The sequence below is a fragment of the Lynx rufus genome, unplaced genomic scaffold, assembly GCF_022079265.1.
Source record: "Lynx rufus isolate CCGP_SWC_20201006 ecotype Redwood Valley unplaced genomic scaffold, mLynRuf1.p SCAF_8, whole genome shotgun sequence".
NCBI classification, from domain to species: domain Eukaryota; kingdom Metazoa; phylum Chordata; class Mammalia; order Carnivora; family Felidae; genus Lynx; species Lynx rufus.
The window spans coordinates 96,051,474-96,071,266 of NW_025814896.1; the positions used below are offsets into that span (position 1 = coordinate 96,051,474).

Below are 19,793 nucleotides of genomic sequence, written 5' to 3' on the forward strand. Positions count from 1 at the left end.
ACTCTTATAGCCACTTTTCAGAATCCATTTCTAGAAAGCAGTTGCTCCTAATGCCTTTCAATTCTCATCGGGTCTATTTGTATAAACATAATGTGTAACTCTACATTGGTGACACGGGGTGGAAACTAACATTACTTGAGAATTCACTATCCACCAGCACGTGGTGGGCACAACACTCATGATTCCTGAGATGCTTCTCAAAAACGTGCAAGGCAACCAAATATATGTAGAGAGGTGTACACCAAGGTTCATACAGGTGAAAAAATGACCTGCCCAAAGGCCATTTGACCCATTTGGGTCAGACTCTGCTACATGGTAAGAGACAAAGTCAAGTGAAATGAGGGACTTTCCCTCAAGGAGAAGTCTAGTTGCCTCCGTGCTACAAATGGTCTAGACCGAGGATTAATGAGGGACTTAATCCAGAGAAGTGACTAGCAGGGATTTTAGTCTCTCTGGAGGAGGGTTTGAAACATGTGGCCCTCTAAATTGACACTGTGTGGGTAGCTGCCCACATGTCACCACCCTCCTCCTCTTTCCACTGCTTAAATCTTTGCATAGTACCCCACAGCTTTTGAAGTTGTCCCTTACTTTCCCTCCTTTAATCCTTACCAGATTCTCATGAAACAGGCTGAGCAGGGACTACTTTCTGAATTTTACAGACAAGGGAATTGAAGTTCAGAAAGGTGGTGATTTATCTAAGTCAGTAAATGGCAGAGCCAGGCCCAGAGTTCTGGCGATTAATTCTATACCCTTTTTCCCCCCCCTCTAATATATCATAAAGACAACTCTGGGAAGTGTAGAATGCAGGAGGGGCTAAGACACAGTTCTCCAAATTAAATGTTGGCTGTTCAAATAATCTCTGAATTCTAGTTTTTATTATCAAAAAATCCAGACCTCCCTTGACCTTCTCAAAGTCTTCAAATGGTGACCTGCCATTTTACTATTGTCTCTACCTCCATGTTAATCATTGTGTATGTCAGTGTTTCTCAAACTTTTTTTTCTCATTATCTCCAACTAAAGAGATTTTTTTACACATTTTCCCCAGTTGCTGCCTCTGAAATTTTAATACCATAAATATATCCTATATCGGTTTATGTATTCGGTAGGGTATATACATCAGTGCTTTATACATACACTAAGATTTACCTGTTCCCTCTCAGGAACCAGTCTTTACCCCCTTGGTTCAATTTTGCCCTCATTGGGATTACATAATTACTCATACCTATGAATTCAGTAAAATCAATCAATCAATCAATTAATCAATCAGTAAAGGGAGAAGTGAATGAGGAGGAAGGAAGAAGGAATGGGAGGGAGGGGGGAGGGAGGGAGGGAAGAGAGAAAACAATAAAACAAGTCAACAAACAGAAGGTGGTCCTCAATTTCCCAGTAGCCATAGCTTTCTCTGGCATATATATTCATGTGTTGGGGGTTCACTCACTTTGGGCAAGTATCCCTAATATGCCTGTTCAAAGCAGGGGCAGAGCATTCTTTAACCATTCTGTGAATGAACGCAAGAAACAGGCAGTGGCTTGGAACAGAATCACCTCTCAGTATTTAATTTTCAAGGTAGGAAATAGTGAGTTCCCTTTGACCAGACTTAGTCTCTGCCTGTGGTGCTGGGTGGGTCTCTAAGGAGGGAAGAACCTTTCCTTGGGGGAAGTTTGATGATTTCACAATTTTACCTGCTGATAAGCAACAGTAAAAGAGAATGCATTGGAAATTACTCCTACTCTCCTCCCCCTCCTTAACACTCTCCCTGCCTACTAAATGGGGCAACTAAAAGGAAAGGCAAAAAATCACTACTACAAACAAGAAAAGAAAGGCCTGGGCAGGTAGCACTGGCCTCCCCAAGGGCCAGCAGCAAATTAGTACCAAAACTGAACTTACATGCGGCTCTTGACACATGAGCTCCTCTCCCAGAAGAGAGAGTCCACCTCAGATGTGTCTCCTTTTGTTACATTTGCTTCAGTAACATCAAACTGTAGCTGTTAGTACACAGAGAAAAAAAAATCTTTAAATAAACACCAGCAAATCTGTTACAGCTGAAGATGTATGCTTAGTGTCCCGGGGGCCAGTATGATTTAATATTGCTGATATTAAGTAAGAGTTTGGGAGCTGGATAACAATTGCAAGCTGTGTAGTAGCTTTCCACCTTCAGGAATTGACTAGGATAGGGAATAGCTCACATGTAGAAATGAGTTTTGTTGAATCTTCAAAGACTAATATGAACAATGCCGGTCATCAGCCTTCAGTTCATGTAGAAATTGGAAGATATTGCCGAACCCGCTCGCACACGTGCTCATATTGCGGTAGAGGGTGCATTTACCAGGGCTGACAATTAACAACCAGAGCGAAGTCAAACATGAGTGTAGAGGCCAAGGCCTGAGCGGGTTGCAAAGCTGTGAAGGAAGGCATGTGTGTCTTCAGACTCCATTTTCTGCCTCCTTACCTTTTCCTTTTGAATCCGATGCTTTTGGGAACTCAAAGTTTGAGACATCATCTTATCACAGAAGAGAAAGGGGATAGCATGACTTGGGAGTACAACAGCTCTCTGGCCATGTGACCCTGTTTTATTTATCTTTTGTTAAGAATATAAAACGAAACAATACTTATCTAGCACCTACCAGGTACCAGGCACTGTTGTAAGCACTGTACAAAGAGTAACTACTACAATTGTCATGACCGCCCTATCTCCATTTTATAGACGAAGGACCTGAGGGTTAGAGAGATTAAGTAACTTGCAAAACTCACTCAGCCAGAACTTGAACCCAACCATTATGTGTCCAGAGTTAAGTGCTTGACACTCCCTGCTATGGTAAGTAACCTTGGGCAAGTCATTGAACCCCTCTAAACCTCAGTTTACCTATCTGTAGAATGGGGATATTAATACTTCTCTGGACAAGGAGAGGGGGAGGTTTATTGCAAGGTGTGACTAAGAAGGTAGTTAAGGGTTTAGCAGGTTGCCAGGTACCTAGTAAGGGCAGTATACAATAAACACTTCCCAAGGGGGTGGCTGCCTTACATACACAGAGCAGAAAGAAGAGGAGGCCTCTTCTGGACACGTTCATGATGAGTCTGGTGGGTCTAAATTCTTAGCACAGTCCTCTTGCTAATTCCTCTTCTTCAAGTTACATTGTTCTGTTGTTCATTCAGCACATATTTACTTAATCCCTCAATAAGAAATGTTGTGCTACTTTGAATGAGTTGACCAATATAGTTAGAATTTAAAAATCTGAGTGATATGTTACCTTTAGTTGCATTTCAGTTTTAGTGTGATTTCTCAAGACTCTTTTCCCCTAGAGCATGTTTATTCTTTTCCTTTTGTACCTTTATGATTTTTGGAATAGTGTGTAAAACAGGATCAATATGAGAAACTCAGATAAAAATGACCTGGATGACAAGCAAAGGAGTGAGGCTGAATTCTAAGAAGGACCATTATTTTTAGAATAAAACACACACAACACACACACACATTCAGTTACTGGGAAATATGGATTTTACCACAAATGCAATCACTTTGGAGCAGAGACAGCAAGACAAAAATCATAGAGTGCGTGGTGCTGCAAATGAGGGACAAACGACAGGATTGTCTTGGTCAGCTGAAGACACATTGTTGCTTTGTTCCATTATTTGTGTCTAACTTGACTTTTTCAGACCTTTCTGTGGCAGAGTAATACAGCCCTTGCTTGGCACAGACTGAGCCTCTGCACTGCCATCCAGGGCTGCCTACGGTGTCTCTGAGATAGAGGCCCCTGCCACATGCACTTTGCAATACTGAGAATTCTTCATTGAAGATAAACGCACTGATGGGGAGCACCTAATAAAACATGATTTTTAAAGAAAACACTGATTTAAGGAGATAAAGTATGCTGGAAGATTCATTCTTTATCCTGGCTTTATGTTAAGCCCATAAACTACTGGCAGATCTGGTTTTATACATGAACAGTGGTCTATGTCGTTTCATTTGAAGGGAACAAGGGAGGATCTCTTGTCCAAGTATACATCACTCAGCTGTTTCCGCACCTGAAGTTCTAGCTCTGGAGCAATTTCTTTCTTATTTTCCCCAAAGATCCTTTTTAAGCACACAGACACACACACAACACAACACAACACAACACAACACAACACAACACAACACAACACAAATTATCACATCCATCCATCCATCAATTTTCTTCTGGGACTTAGTTTTCACATTTATTTATTTATTTATTTATTTATTTATTTATTTATTTATTTATTTTAATACTATAATTTATTGTCAAATTGGCTAACATACGGCGTATACAGTGTGCTCTTGGTTTTGGGGGTAGATACCCTTGATTCATCGCTTATATACGACACCCAGTGCTCATCCCAACAAGTGAATTTTCACAGTTTTTAAAGTGTTGGTGGCAAAGGAGTCAATGGCAGTGGTCAAGCGGAAAGGGAACTTTTGGTGATGGGGTATTTGGAAAGAGTTGGCATCTCTTTATATGTCTCTGAAACATCATGGAGGCTCCTGGGGCAAAGAAAGGAGTATCAGGCATGGGACAGGGGTCGGGGCATCCAAGAGGCAGTCGTGAGACTGTGATGCCAAACGTTGTCATTGCCAGATTCCAGTTGGAGAAAGAGAAGGTGCGGGAAAATGTTTGTAATCTGTTCTCTAGGACTCTTCCTGAAAGACTGACTGATTTTTGGATCTCTAGCAGGAAAGGAAAGGGAAGCATTAGAAGGGGAAGGACAAATAATTAGAAGAGGCAGTTCTGAGTGCCAGGCCTGGCCATAGCCTTGACCTTGTGCAAGCAACTTAGCCTTTTCACATTGGAGTCTTCTTGTCTTAAACAAAAAAAATGGGACAAATTTGTATTTGCCTTGTGAGATTGTTGGGGGAATTAAGGCAAATAAAATCATTAACTGTGAACAGCACTTTGTAAATTATGGAGTGCTTGGAGACAAATTACAAGCCCATCTATGCCTGCATATCTTGCTCACAATATCAGCCCCACCAGGTGGAGTTGCGGGGCGGGGGCGGGGGGCGGGGGAAGTCTCCTCACTTAGCACTGACCCCCATCCAGCCTAGCCACCTGCCACCCTGTGTGAAGAGCTGTAGTCAGACCTGTGCATGGGGTAGATCAGTCAGCTGCCCATGCTGTGACTCTTGTGACCCTCTAGCTCGGGGCTTGTCAACCTTGGCTGAACTTTGGAATCAACTGGGAAGCTTTAAAAAAATCTCCTCACCAAAGCCACACTGCATGTAAATTAAATCAGAATCTCTTGGGGAGGGACCTAGGCATCCATGTTCATTAAAGCTCCCAGGTGGTTCCAATGTGCAGCCGGGGTGAAGACACATTCTCCTGGCTGAGCAAGAGAAAGGAGGATGCGTCTAAACAATGACTTATTTTTTCTCATAAAGTAGGGGAGGAATGGCTTCCCAACATTACATTAAGAAGAAAATAGCCAACGTGGTAGACCAGAATAAAGAAAGAAATGACTAAAAAGGAATCGAGTTGGTGTATTACAGCTACTTATTATTATTTGAGCAATATAAAGCACAAATCTTGAAACTCCCTTCTCTCTTGCTTTCTCTCTTTCTCCCCCTCCAACCTCTTCTCTCCTTGCCTGTTACTTTTCTAAATTTCAGTCTCTCCCTCTTTCCTTGCCTCCCATCTCTTCTCATGTTACAAAAGGGCTCTGATCTCCAGTATTAATTATAACTATGTACAATATAGTAAATTATTTTAGGAGACTCATACAAATATTTTTCCATACTTCTTCCCAGCTGGCTCCTGCCCCCACCCTACCCCACCCCTACCCAGTGGCATTCTTCAGGGTTTTTTGTTTTGTTTTTGTTTGTTTTGTTTTGTTTTTTTGTTGGGCCTGCTTCAGAGCACATCCCTACGCCTCTGGTCTCACGTGTGGGTGAGTGTGAGTGAGTCCTTGCTAGGATTTCCTTTTATCTCTTACTGCACATTCTGAAAACCCTATTTTCCCACCCACACATGGCTGTGCCTTCTCATCTGTTTTCCAGCATCCCTACCTCCTCTCTGAAGTCCTTGTCTCTGTGATTTTTTAACTACCTTTTCTCATTCATATGTAGGAAACCTAATAAATCAGAATATCTGGGGAATGGGAGTTCAGGGGGATTTTAATTTTCTGGTTAAGTGACACTAGCTGGGAAACCACTTCTGTTTCCTGTTTTATTGTTGAAAAATTCTAGAAGCCCAGAACTGGAAGGTTTCTTAGGGAATACCAGCATGAATCCTCCTAAAGGCAAAGTGACAGTAAGGTGATTACCAGATGAACCCACGACATGTGAGTAACAGAGCCAGGTTTAAAGGCCAGGTGTCTCTCCTGAGTTCTGGACCCTGAACTTCAAGAGTGTTCGCTTGATCTGGCCTATTGAAGTGTTGTGATTAACTAGAGCCAGTCCAATGTGAATGGGTTTGTTTCTGAGTGAACTCTCCAATTCCCTCATAATGCCACATGGCTATGAACTTTATTCACCTGTGTCCCTTGCCTGGCCCCAAATGCACTTCAGTTTGCACTGCCTGCATCTCTAGACCGTCCTGTTTCTAAGGTCTGCAATGATTTCCCTCATTAATAATATATCCACTCTACTCACTAGACGAAGCACATTGAATTTTTTTTTTAAAGGGGAACCCCAATCCCACCTCAGCGACATTCCAGGCTTGGCTGGAGAAAGAGAAAGCCCAAGCAGGTCAGCTCAGTTTGTTCAGACTTCAGGACACCTTCTGGAAGGAATATCATGTTTCTCATTTTCCTTCTTGTTAAGTAAATATCCACTGGTAACTTGATTTTTTTCCTCCTGTTTCCTAAATGAGGTATTGCTAAGAAAAAGTGGGTCAATTGAGGGTTCTGACAAGTTTCGTCCCAGTTAATTTAAGTTTTGCCATATGTTCTCCAAGAAGCATGTGCTAACTACAGGTCCTCTGATTAGCAACCAACCTGAGGGGTTTTAATTTAGACTTTCAGTTCTCTAGCAAGAGAGAGGAAGATTCAAAGAGAATAGATCTGGGTGAACCCAAACTTAACTCATTGGAAAGGCGGCCACAAGCAAACACACTGGTGTAGAAAACCTCATTACTTTACACCATGGGGCAGAGGTTCTTAACCTCAGCACTCTTGACATTTTAGAGCAAATAATTATTTGTGAAGGGGCTTTCCTGTGCATTGTAGGATGTTTAGCAGGATCCATGACCACCACCCATGAGACGCAAGTAGGCCCCACCACCATGCACGAAAACAAAAAAAGTTTCCAGACGTTACCAATTGTTGAGTGGATGGCAGAGTTGCCCCTGGTTGACAACCATAGAGACATAGTCCTTTTAATGGCCAGGAAAGAAATCTCAACAAGTCTCCGACAGTAATACCTGGATGCCCATACCTTAGTCTCTCTGTGTCTATCATTGTGTGGTGAGAGGTTGGACTGGATGAGCAGCTGGGCAGTTTTCCCTCTGGAGGCCTGTGGAGAGGTATCCTCTGTTGGTAGAGTCCTACATTACCCAATTAACAGAGGCCAGAGCAAGTGAAGTCATCCTGAAAATTCCTGGGCTCAAGCATTGTACCCATGCCATCCAACAAGAATACGTGAGCATGTGTCCTGTGCCAGTCCTTGGTTCTGCTGGGCGGAGGAGCAGAGGGAGTGACTATTAAAGGGAAAAGGAAATAGGGCATGCCAAAAAAGGCTACCAAACTGAATACCAGTGCTCTCCATTACTAGCCGGGTGACTTTGCACAGAGCACTTAACGTCTCTAAACTTTACGTTCCTCATGTAAGGGTAAGGTTCTTAGCATCTCTCTCTCTCTCACACATATTGAAATCTAGGTAAAGGCTCCCATACTCAATAGATTTTATTCCTTCCACCTTGTTTATATCTCTGACTAAACCTTAAGGGTGTAGTAGATAGTGCCTAGCCTTGTGAGCAAAACACCAAAGACCTACAAAAACTGGGTCCACTGAGGAAGGCCAGAAGATTGTGCCCAGTCAGGAGTAAGAATTTTGCCTCTTGGATCCCTGGGGAAAAAAATCAGAGAAGAATATTTTTGGTGGAGAAATATGTTTCCTAACCCTGAGGTGGAACTCATTGGTTAGGAAGGTACTCTCAAAAGAGTATCTTGCCATTTGCTGGCTCTTACCATTAGGTAGCAGGCTTATAGTCTCCTACAGTATGAGGAGCTCAGAAGATCCCCCAGCTGCAAAGCATCTACCAACACATTATCTAATGCCTGAAAATACCGTCAGTCCTTTACATTTTAATTGTGATTGATTTTACCAGGTTCTTTCTTGAGTAACAGTTTGCTCATGGAAGGAGAAAGTAGGAGGGTAATTGATGCTGAAAGAAGTTATGTAATGTCATGTGTGTGACTGTATATGTAGTTATATAAATATGGCAATATATGTGTATGCCTGGTTATATCTGTGTTATGCGTGCAAAATGTGTGTGAGTGTGTGTCCCTAAACTTCTCTGAAAATATATTTCAGGACCCTGCTTCAGAGTCATTTTCCAGCTAACTCCTTGTTATTTGTCATTCCATCAATGACAAGACCCAAATCAACCAACATAACCACCTACCTAGAAGAGATAATTGATGCTTATTTTGACTACCCAGAAACACTGTAATCCCCATTCTCCAAAAAAAGATATACATTCCAGTCTTTTGATAATGCTGTCTGTGAGAGAGATATCTGATGCCTTTTATTTTACTAGAATACGTGACCCACCAGTGGCTATGCCAGATAGAACAGGCACCGAACTTGATGACAAGTCGATTAATATAACCCAAAAACACAGCCAGCCCCTGAGCCCTCCAGTGATCTGTGTGCAGTTGCTTAAGAAACTTGAGAGGAATAACAAGTGGCATTTGGCCCTCTAATTACCTACACATACTCATAAATGTGTTGTTGATGCTAAGTCATACCAAATGTCTGCCTTCCTGCAGGCAGGGAGAAAAGGTAAGGCACTCTTATACTTTGAGGAGCGTGGGAGAATATTTTTAAAAAATGAATTTTAAAAAAGGTTTCCTTTTACTGGAGTCCTCTTTTCTTTGTGACGGCAACTTTACAGTCTTGGAAGCGTGAGTTGTGCCTGGGACTGGTGTTCTCAACCATCCTGGCTGAAGTCTGAGCATCAAGGGCTGTTTTTTTTCTGTAAATGAAGGCCAAAGGATGGGTATTACTTAACCTGCTCCCTCTGGCACAACCTAAAAAACTACCAGGGGTAAGACTGGTGCGAGAGTGTCATCTGTTATCAGGAAAGACCTTTTTTTTTTTTTTCTGTATAAATATTCAAAAAACCTCTTTACTAGGGCTGAACTTTAATCATCTGAGAAGGTACTACAAATAGGGGGTTAATCCATCACAATGACCAGGAAGAGACATGAATTGTGGCCTTAAATTTTTTTTTTTCAGATAGCACAGGATAATGATATTAGCACCCTCTGTGGGAAGAACACATAAAAAAGGTGTTACACCTTTAAAAATTAGATTCTCTTTTAAATGCTCAGTAGTTTGCTTAGAGGGGTCAGAGCAAGTTTCTTGAAGCTTAAAGATTAATTAATTTGTGAAAGAAAAGATTTCAAGTGTCACAAAACCTTAGTTAAAACTACTGATTTCCCTTATTCTTGCCTTTCCCCTTCCCCAGCCCTTCTTCAAAGCAAGAGGTGCGTGAGAATAAAATGGTGTGAGCTAAATTCCTTTTTGTGTAGAAAACATATCTTCTACAAAGACACACAACACAGAGATATACAGACACACAGAATAAGAACACAGCTTTCTGTGGCCAGCATTTGCTCTCCAGTTAGCAGACTGAAGATTCCTCTTGACAGTGATCTTTCATTACATTTACATGGACTTAAGATCTACACATGTGATGTTTAGTCATATGGGGGGCAGGGGTGCCAGCAGCATAAAACAAAGCACAATTATTCTCTGGCTTTTTCTTATGGCCACGTTGAAAAAAAGAAAAACGAAAGAAAAAAATAGTCTTGGGTATAAGCAATAAACTCTACAGTCTCTAATATCTATATTTCCATGGGTGGGGGGCTGTGGTTCTGATGTTTCCCAGAAAGGACTTGCTTTTGGAAGCTTTCCCTATAGCTGTAAGCACACCAGCACAGCCTTTAATGCACTGAGCCAGAAGTACCTTTTGGTACTAAATTCCAGTAGCCTTCCTATGAGATTAAACCAATGGAGTCCAAGGAACTTTTCTTCAGTCGCCACAATTTGGGATACATCCTCCCCCCAAAAAAGGTATGTTGTCTTCTAGAGGAGGTCTTTTTATTGGAGTTTAATTATAGATGGCACATCCCTAAGTGATCCCTAAGTTCCTGCTCCCCCTGCCCCCCTGCCCAGTGATACGCTGTTTAAAACGGCAGCTCCAAATTGTCATGCTTAGGCTCAATCTAAAAGCTTCTCCTCAAAGTTAGCAAATAAAGCACCTCTCTTCTAGCCTAAATAAGTGGTACAAGCACAGTGTATGTTATTATATCATGTTTTAATTAGAAACAAAGAAGATGAAGTTTCCTGGTCAGGAAGAATGAGCTGGGAGAGGGGAGGGGGAGGAGGGAGAGGGAGAAGGAAAGAGATGTTAAACTCTCAAGGTTTAACACATTAGAGACATTTGCAAAGTATTTCTCTCCAAAGGGCCTCTTACATGCAGTATTGTTAGGAAAATGGATTTCTCCGTAGGTAGAAGAGAAACCTATCACTAATCCTCAGCTTAAGTAAACCTCCTGGTGATGACATTATGCATTTCAAACAGCAGATTTTGCCTTTTTAGGTAGGTGGCTAGGGGCATTTGCATTTGGGAGGTGGTGGTGTGTCTGTTTTCCCCATCCCTCTCCCTACTATTTGGACGCCTCTCTTAAAAAAAAAAAAAAAAAAGGAAAAAAGAAAGATGCCTGGCTGTAGGATCTTTCAGAGTGGTGAGCACCTGAGTTTGAAAAAGACTTCTGGGCATGGGTGTTGGTTCAGTATTCACCATCTGCTCTCCATGACAGTTTATTTCCATCATACAATTGCTTAAAGTGCTAGCGAGTGCAAGACCCCTCCCATGCAATACACCGTACTCCTCCCTCTTTCCCATCCCCACACCCACCAACTGCTACCACTCTTTAATTTAGTCCAGTAAACAGTCTGCACCTCATTGATGGACCTGGAAACCTGTGAAGGGTGGGGAGAGGCAATCATTGATCCCAACACACAAAAAAGTAAAACAACACTGGGGAAGCAGACATTATAAAAAAGGGCAAGCTGAAAACAGGCAGCTTTTCTTTTCTGGGCTAACAAATTATTCCCATCTCAGTAATATTGGAACACAGGGTCAAATGGTGATCTTCCCCGATCCTACCCCACCCCCACTGCTTCTAAAGTCTGTCCCTAAAGTCTCCTGCCAGAAGTCATTACCCAGTAGTCATTCAACCTGAGGTAGGATTTTTCTCACTGTTCCCCATAGTAACTAGGAGTGTGCTCTCACTGCTCGGAGCCTAAGCTTGCTGCAGTCTTCGCAATATGCTCCAGAAAGCACAGCTTTCATCCGCCAACATTTGGATTCTGCCTTATTCCCCTTATTCCCCTCAATCAGATCGGAGTGAGCAGGAGCTGAGGGGCTCTTTCTTTCACTTGGGAGAGTACAGAAAAGGGCACAAATGCTACCAACTCTGGTGAATCAAAGGCACAGGAGAATTACGAGCCAGTGGCATTAGTGGGTGAGATTTTGAACCAATTTGAAAGATGGTTGTATTAAGTGCAAAAACGTTTCTTGCTCATAGGACAAACTGTCTGGCACTGCCTTTTAAAAGCTATTTGTAACGATCTCTGCCTTAAAGGCTAGGCAGTGGTGCTCAGTCCTCAGCGCCCCCTCCTTTCACTTGCGTTACAGTGATTGCATTGCTCTCTCCTAAAGATAATGTGAAAGGTCTTGCTTTTTCCCCTCAGTCTTTAGTCATGTGGGGATAAATCAACCTGATGAGCTTTATTTGTTCCTCTTAATATTTCAAATTGAGTCTGACCACTATACTCCGCAATTTCTGGATTTTTCCTCTGGCCGCTGGACCCCCCCAGCCCCCTCCCCCCCCCCAGGGAAGGACATGGTAACTCTTCCTTCTCTTTTAACACAGGTAACAATTCATTTAGATTACACCAGTCTGTAAAAACTGTAAATGCTATTTTATTTTAAACATTTTAGTTTACAAAAAAAAAAAAATCAATGATTGGTACCTTTTTTACACTCTCAGATTCCTGAATATGGACAGATCTTCAAAGGAAGGAAGGAGTTCTCATATGAAATTTAAGATTGACTGTCCTGAAGGTTGTGGGGCAGGGTTTTTGTTGTGTTTTATTTCGTTTTTGTTTTTAAGACACAATAAAGCTAAAATGTCAAGTCTCTGGGAGATATCCCCTTACAGTTTCAGTCAAGGAGCATATCAGAGCACAGACAAGGAGACCCCAGCCTGGCGCTGGCCGGCCGCCCCGGCCGCCCAGGCGTATTTGGTAGCGCACGGGTTGACAGCCACTGGGAAAATCACACCTCGCATTCCCTTGCGGGCTGCTGGTGGCAGGTACAGGATCCGTACTCATTGATGATCACCAGGGCTCCCTCAATGTGGTTCGGTTTGTAATCAACGTAGTATTCCTGGGCAGACATGGCAGCCATCTGATGCATGGTCTGTTTCTGCTTTTGCTTCCTGCGCTGCGTGACAAAGCACTGTCTGAGCTGCCTGAGGCTAGCTGGGAAACACTTCCAGGAGACATAGAGCACCAGGACCACGATGAGGAAAGAGAAGATGAGGGCCATGGTGCCTGTGACCACCTTGTGGATCTGCACGGCGTTCTCGGCATGCTCGCCGCCTGGGAGAGCCACAGTAGCCGGCTCGTGCGTGCCGTCGAGCTGCCCCTCCCTGCCGTCAGCGAGCGTGGTGGCCGGGCTGCCCGGGAGCCCGAGGTCACTGTGGTTGGTGACGGCCGAGAGCAGGTGGCCGCTCGTGGGGTCGGCCCCATCCTCGCACAGGTGGAAGGCGTACACGGCGTCTAGGACGTCCTCGCCCTGCGCGTACTCGGGGCTGGCGCACTGCAAGTTGCCATCGTAGCGCCCCTGGAAGCTGCTGAGCCACGAGGCCAGGGCGCACACGTTGCGCCCGCAGTCCCACAGGTTCCCGGCCAGGGTGATGCTGGTCAGCGATTTCCAGGAGTTGAGGATCCGGGGCTCGATGTAGGTGAGGCGGTTGGAGTCCAGCTGCAGAGACTGCAGGTGCGGCACGGTCTCGAACACATGGGGCTCCATGTACTCGATCTCGTTGCCCGACAGGTCCATTTTCTCCAGGTTCCAAACCCAGTCCAGCGAGCTAACCACAATGGCCACCTTGTTCCTCTTCAGGCAGAGGGAATGCAAGGAGATGAGGCGCGGGAAGTGGGCGAAGTTCACCTTGACCAAGTCGTTGTGCTCCAGGTGCAGCTCGGTGAGCTTGAACAAGCCGGCGAAAGAGTTGCGCGCCAGACTCTTGAGCTGATTGTATCCGATGTCAAGAAACTTGAGGCTGCGGCAGTCCTGGAAGATGCGCACCGGCACGAACTGGATAGCGTTGGACCGCATGTGAAGCGTGGTGAGCTTCCGCAGCCCATGGAAGAGGTCGGGCGCCAGAGCCTGCAGCTTGTTGTACGAGAGGTCCACGCTGCGCAGGTTGGGCATGGGCCGGAAGGTGGTGTTGGCCAGTTGGGTGATCTGGTTGGAACTCAGTGTGAGTTCCTTAACTCGGCGCAGTTTCTGAAAGGCGTCCCCCTGCACCGAGCAGATGTGATTGTGATCCAGATAGAGCCACGTGAGCTGCATTAACCCCGTGAACTGGCCGGCGCGCAGCTCCGAGAGGCTGTTGTAGCGCAGGGACAAGCCCAGCAGGCCGGACAGGTTGTGGGGCGCCTCGGTGAGGTTGAGCGCCTCGCAGTACAGCAGCCGCCCCTCGCACCGGCACAGCTGCGGGCACCCGCTGGGGGCGGCGGGCAGCATCTGAAAGCAGGCCCCCAGCAGACACAAGACCACCCCCGAGGGCCTCCTCAGCAGCCAGTATAGACAGAGACCGAGCAGCAGGAAATCCATTAGCGAGAATCTTTCCAGAGAGGCTGGAGAATGTCCATTGGAAGCGCTCGGTCAGAAATCTACATCATATTTTATTCCAAGGGAGGGGGAGGGGGGAGGGGGAGAAAAGGGCAAAATCAAATAAATATATTGAAATAAAGAAGGACCCCCCTCCCCAAAGCCACACGTTCACCTCTAAGCATGCAGAAAGCTGGGCAGCATAGAAAGTTCACAGCCACGGAAAGATCAAAGAGACGGTGATTTGGTCCATGTTAGATGCTGCAGCAAAGAAAAGGGAGGAAAAAAAAAAATCTTCGGGAAAGAATTTAATTAAAAAGTGTCTTACCCACCCTTTTCCAGAGAGTGACAACCTCCATTCAGCTGCTCCCTTTGTGTGCAGGCTAATTATATGCAGGGCGAGAGAAGACCCCTCTGTGTTTCCGAGGCAGCCCCGGTCCGCGGCCGGCGGATCTGGCAGGCGCACAATGTCTCACTTTGCTGCTCGGCTCTGGGCTGCAAGGGCGGCTGGCGAGGCGGGGAGGCGACTTCTAGGACCCGCAAGTTTCCCAACTACGTGCCGGCGCCGGGCTTCGCCTTCCTGCCGCTGTCCTTTCCCTCTGCAGTTCGGACTGTGACGTTGTGGGGAAAAAAAAAAAAAAAAAAAAAAACTCCAAACTCGGGGCTCACGACTCCCCTGGATTTGGTAGTCTGGTTAATGTCCGTCATTGGAAAGGACCACTGACCGGTGCCACCTTTTACTCCGCGGAGACCGCCTGCCATTCGCGCCCGGGGCGGCTGCGGACAGCGGGCTCGCTCATGCTTTGCGGGCGGCGGGGTGGTGCGGGCGGGGAGCGGGGAGCGGCGCCCGAGCTCCTTCCCTCCGCCAGGCTGTGTGCGGCGCGAGCTTGCACAGGCACCTACTGCTCACTGAGTGTCGTAAGCTGCTCACGATTGTGCGTCTTCCCGGAGCACCTCAGACATGGGCAGATTGAAAAGGGGTGGGCACAAAACCAAACATTTTACCGAGCCACTGAAGTAATATATGTTCTTTGATGAAACGGAAAACACTTTCAGCTTTTTTTGGGGGGTCCGTATTTCAAAAAAAGGGGGAGAGGGGATGGAGGTATGGGGTAGCATCATCAACGACAAGGTATTTCCAGGCAGGAAACTGTAATATTCTGTTCTCTCCCCCTTCCCTTTTGGGGACGCTCCCCCTCCCCCTTTAAAGCTGTCTACGTGTAAGAGACACGTAGGAATCTGTAGAGAAATCAACATTTGGTCCTTTGCTTCAGAAAAGCAACTTGAGAGAAGATAGAGTAAAGCAGTGATTGTGGGGGCTTGGCTAAGATTTTTTTTTTTTTTCCTCCTTTCCTTACAGGCACTGGAGTTCTGCAGTCAGCCAGCCCTTTTTAGTGGTGGATGGGGAAAAGCTTTCCAAATCCACTGGTTCTGGGAAGCCATCCCGTTTTGGTGGTATGAGACCCAGTGTGCTAGAAGCATATGTCTGTGTGCAGGGAGTCTTGCGTGAAATCCTACCAGGACTTCACCATTCTCCAAGGATGTCTGTAAGGTCCCAGGTGGATTAGAAAAAGATTCTGCTGTATGACAGTCAGGAGGGCTGGCCCTAACATGCTGCACATGGTGATTACAGCACCCTGTAGCACTCCAGGAGAATATACTAGAGAATAGGCAGAGAAGGGGTAGTTTAAACCATAATGAAGCCTATCCCCCTCCATCATGCACCCCTAATTAAACTTTCAGACTGTAGCTAAATTGTCTCTCCTAACTAGGAAGAGAAGTCTTTGCCTGGTTATTTCCACTCAGTCATCTGTAGCGGGGGTTCTCATAATAAGCGCTCTCTCTCTCTCTCTCTCTCTCTCTCTCTCTCTCTCTCATTCCAACTGGCTTTGACCTGGAGAGGGTCTAAGGACCCCGTCTATTGTCAGGAACCTGTTTGTCATGTTAAAAAAAAAAAAAGTCCTCAGAGATGGCAGAGGGAAACTTTTCTGGAACTGAGTGTGGGCAAGCCTATCTTCCTGGCAGAGATGCCCAAGGATAGGGGAAATCAAATGTGAATGTCCATCTCCTCCTTTGAAATTCTATCATTTCTGCCTGTCGGGGATGGAAAGTGAGTGGCCATTATCTGTAGTGGTACTCACTATGATTAAGAATGAGGTGAATTACCAAAGCTCCCAAGTTGAATTGACTTTGGACGAGTACTGGGTTGTGCTTTATCACTCAAGCTGAAGGCACTTGCCAGTGGAATCAAAGTCGCCAAAGACTGGTGTACTCCAGGAAAAGTCATATGAACAGGGGCACGAATCATTACATTTTGTATTCATCCGAGCTGTGCCCTGGGTATTCATCTCTGAGATGTATCATTTTATTGGAAGGAAAACAAAGGTGAGATGTCCTAAGCATCACATGTTGTCTTAGGAGCTAGAAGAGACATTAGAAAATCAAGCCCCTGAATTTTGCACAAGATGAAACTGAGGCACAGAGACATCAGGCAGTTGCCTGAAGTCTCACAGCTTGTTACCCACACAGATGGGGTTTTTTTGCCATCCCACACCAAAGTAGTGTTCTTCCTTTGCCATCCTTGATGGTTGCCTCTTCGTCCCTCTTGTCTTCTGCCTGACTGTGGACTCCATACCTTCAGTTTTCACCCTTGTACATGCAAGGTACTGCAGAACACTTGAACAGACAAACAATTTCACCATCAAGTGTTTTCACCTCTTGCCAATACAATTATTCCTGACAGCAGGCTGGCTGATTGAGCCATAAACTCTAAAGGGTGGTGGGGGAGGCGGGGGCAGGCAGGAGTAAACACTAGCCAACCATTCAGCAAGCGCTGTGAGTATAAGCCACCCAATCCCCATGGCTGCTAGGAAGAAAATCCTACTAATGCAGGCGGCTTGGCAAGGTGGTGATGGAGCCTGCCAAATGGGCAAGAAGAGGTCCCACTTTGGATGTCACTTGATTTGTAGAGCTGGTACAGAGAGGCAGAAAAGAGTTGAGTGTTGCCAAGGAGGAAAGAGAATAAAATTAAATTCCCTGCATTTATATGTGAATTTTCTTCTAAGTATGCTACTCAAAACATAGAAGAAATGTCTAGGTTGTAATTAAGATGTGTGTGTGTATGTGTGTGTGTGTGTGTGTGTGTGTGTATGTATATATATATATATATATATATATATATATATATATATATTGCTTTTCATATTATTATCCTGCAAATCATTTCATCTGGATGGTATCTTTAAACCTTTCCCACCTCTAATGTGGCAAGTTTGCATCTTTTCTGTGCTTTTAAACCCCTTGGCAGAACTGTATACATTAACAGATTGAAATGAGCTTTATTGAAATTTAGCTATTCTAAGTCATCTAAGTTGCAGAATCCCAATTTATTATGTATTTAAAGCATACCAGCACTGATTAAATCAATGCAAATTAGGTTAAATAAGAACAACATGAATCAAGTGTTTCAGCAAAGTTGAGTTGAGAAACGACAACTTTTGAGTCACCACAAGCAAGTTGATATAGGCTGTTTTTCACCAGTTTTAATTCCATGCTTTTTAGGGTCCAACACACTAAAAAGTAAAAAGAGAAAAGAATTCACCTAAAGTTCTTTCTTTTCTCATGTTTGATCTTTCATATCTCTTTACCTGTCTCATGAGATCATCTGATTCAGGGTATAATGTGGCTATAGTGTATACTTGATCAGTCTGGCTAACCACAGGTTTCTGTTGGCAAATGTCTTCTCCTTCAGTGTTGGATGCTGATGAGAGACACTTTACATGCTTTAAAAACATCTTTAACATTTTCCATGTTTGTATGGGGAATGAGCTTATGCCTGTTTTGCCAAACCACCATGGTACAGTAGTCAGGCATCAAGAAAATTGCCCCAAGACATCATGCCAACATGTGACTGGAAACTGAAGTAAGAAAGGATAAGAATCTTGAAAATGTAGATTCAGAAAGTGGAAGGAATGCTGGGATACGATCTGATTGCCAAAACACAATCTGTAGCAAAGCAAGCTTGATACAGCTGGAGGGGCCAGAATATAGCTTGGAAGAGTAAGAGGTGATCAGTTTCTCTTCGTCTAAACCTTACAAATGAACCTTTGCATAATAAATCCTCCTGCTTTTTCTTGGTACTTTGTGTTGTGATGGGGGGCTGGCGAGTGTGTGTGTGGGGTAATCAAACAGTTTTGAAGGGATATGTCTTTCCCGTTTCATCTCAACTGAAGGCCACCTCCAGTTTGTTCACTGTAGTCAAAATCATTTGTGAACCAAGAGGTGCAAGTGGAGAATGTCCAAAGTGAGCATGCATCCTGGGGATTGGCTTTCCATTAGTAGTCTTGGGCAGTGTTCAAGACAAGAAAAATTTGAGCGGTGATTTTAATGTTCTGTCATCGTCTGCACCAGCTCGGACCTTGATCTTTATGCTGTTGTCTTTAATTTTCAGTAGCAGTGAACCATAGCTTTTCTTTAAAAGGAAACATTTAGAGGAAGGGGAGGAAGGTGGGAGTCATAATTTCAGGAGAGAATTAACTCTGTTGTTTCTGTAGGTATACAGTGTAGAGCTGGCATTTTACAGAATGCCTCTGAAGATGGATGTGGGACCAAAGGGTGAGGGCCGTAAGGCTTCTCTCAGGAGATCTACTTAGGAGAAACAAATTAAAGAGGGGAAGTAATTTTTTCTCATCCAACTTTGTCTTCCTCTTAAAACCAGGTAGTAGTACAAACAGAACTAAGGAAATAACTACCATGTTCAGTGCATGGTATGAGTTATGGGGGTAAACCCAAGAAATGTTTTGACTCAGTGCTTTCCTCCAGGAGCTTTAGGTGAGAAGGAGAAGCAGACACTGAGGAACTTGGCCGATATTTATACATTTCCCAGTGCTTGAGAGTAAATGTCTCTAGAAGATACACATGACAAGAACTGAGAGGTCACAGTGGGGCCAGTGCTTAAAGTCTTCATTGGATGGAAGTAAAGCTTATGAAGGAGTTTATGGACTTGAGATATAGGTGCACTGACAGGAGGGCTAGAATTGTAAAAGTGTAAGTATAAGGATGGGAACTGGAGTGCTTAAATCTTTTTGATTGGGTCAGTTTCTTTGCACTGGGGGTAAGAAGGTAGACAGAGACAAATGGAATCTCTGTGGTGTTGGAAGAAGAAAAAAGTTGGTAAAGGGCTTCCAATACCATTGTGATAATCTGAACTTGCTATGCTCTTCTAGTCCTGAAGGTCTAACGCTTGAGAGTAATCTTTGACTCTTGTAATAAATACCTGGCTTAATTCAAGAGACCTGTTGTGCTATGCAGGGCCCCTCTCTGCAAGTTCCCTCTGCACAGCCACATGTTCTAATCATGTCATATTATACTGAACTGCTGCATCCTCTCTCCATCTCACCTACCTTCATTCTAGCTGTCCTTCAAGGTTGCTGTGAAATTTCTTCTATGGCTTCTTCACAGATCCCCTTGTAAAGAGATCTTTCATTCTTCTGAGCTCCATTAGCAGCTTGTCCTTACCAACCCTGTGCCTGGTTCTGTTCCCTTTATATAAGTGTGGCAGTGATTTCTAACTACAGTATTTTAGAACTGAATGGGACATTAAACATCTTGGAGACTAGAGTAAAAAGATCTCCACTGGGGTCCTTGCTTTGCCATTTTCTGCCCATTTGATCCCACACAGGTCACTCTATTATCAGTGAAATA

General features: G+C 44.4%; 2 protein-coding genes across 8 annotated transcripts in view; one reads left to right on the plus strand and one right to left on the minus strand.

The window, feature by feature from the left end:
- CTNNA2 (catenin alpha 2) overlaps positions 1-19,793 on the plus strand; it is a 966,176-nt gene that overhangs the window by 587,960 nt on the left and 358,423 nt on the right. The gene's annotated exons all lie outside the window — the stretch shown is intronic.
- Positions 12,525-14,093, minus strand: LRRTM1 (leucine rich repeat transmembrane neuronal 1). The gene has a single exon (XM_047068625.1). It carries the CDS (start codon positions 14,091-14,093, stop codon positions 12,525-12,527), a length of 1,569 nt encoding a protein of 522 aa, XP_046924581.1.

Bases quoted from the DNA above. Each gene is read 5' to 3' on its own strand.
- LRRTM1 (XM_047068625.1), bottom strand. From the start codon at position 14,093: ATGGATTTCCTGCTGCTCGGTCTCTGTCTATACTGGCTGCTGAGGAGG.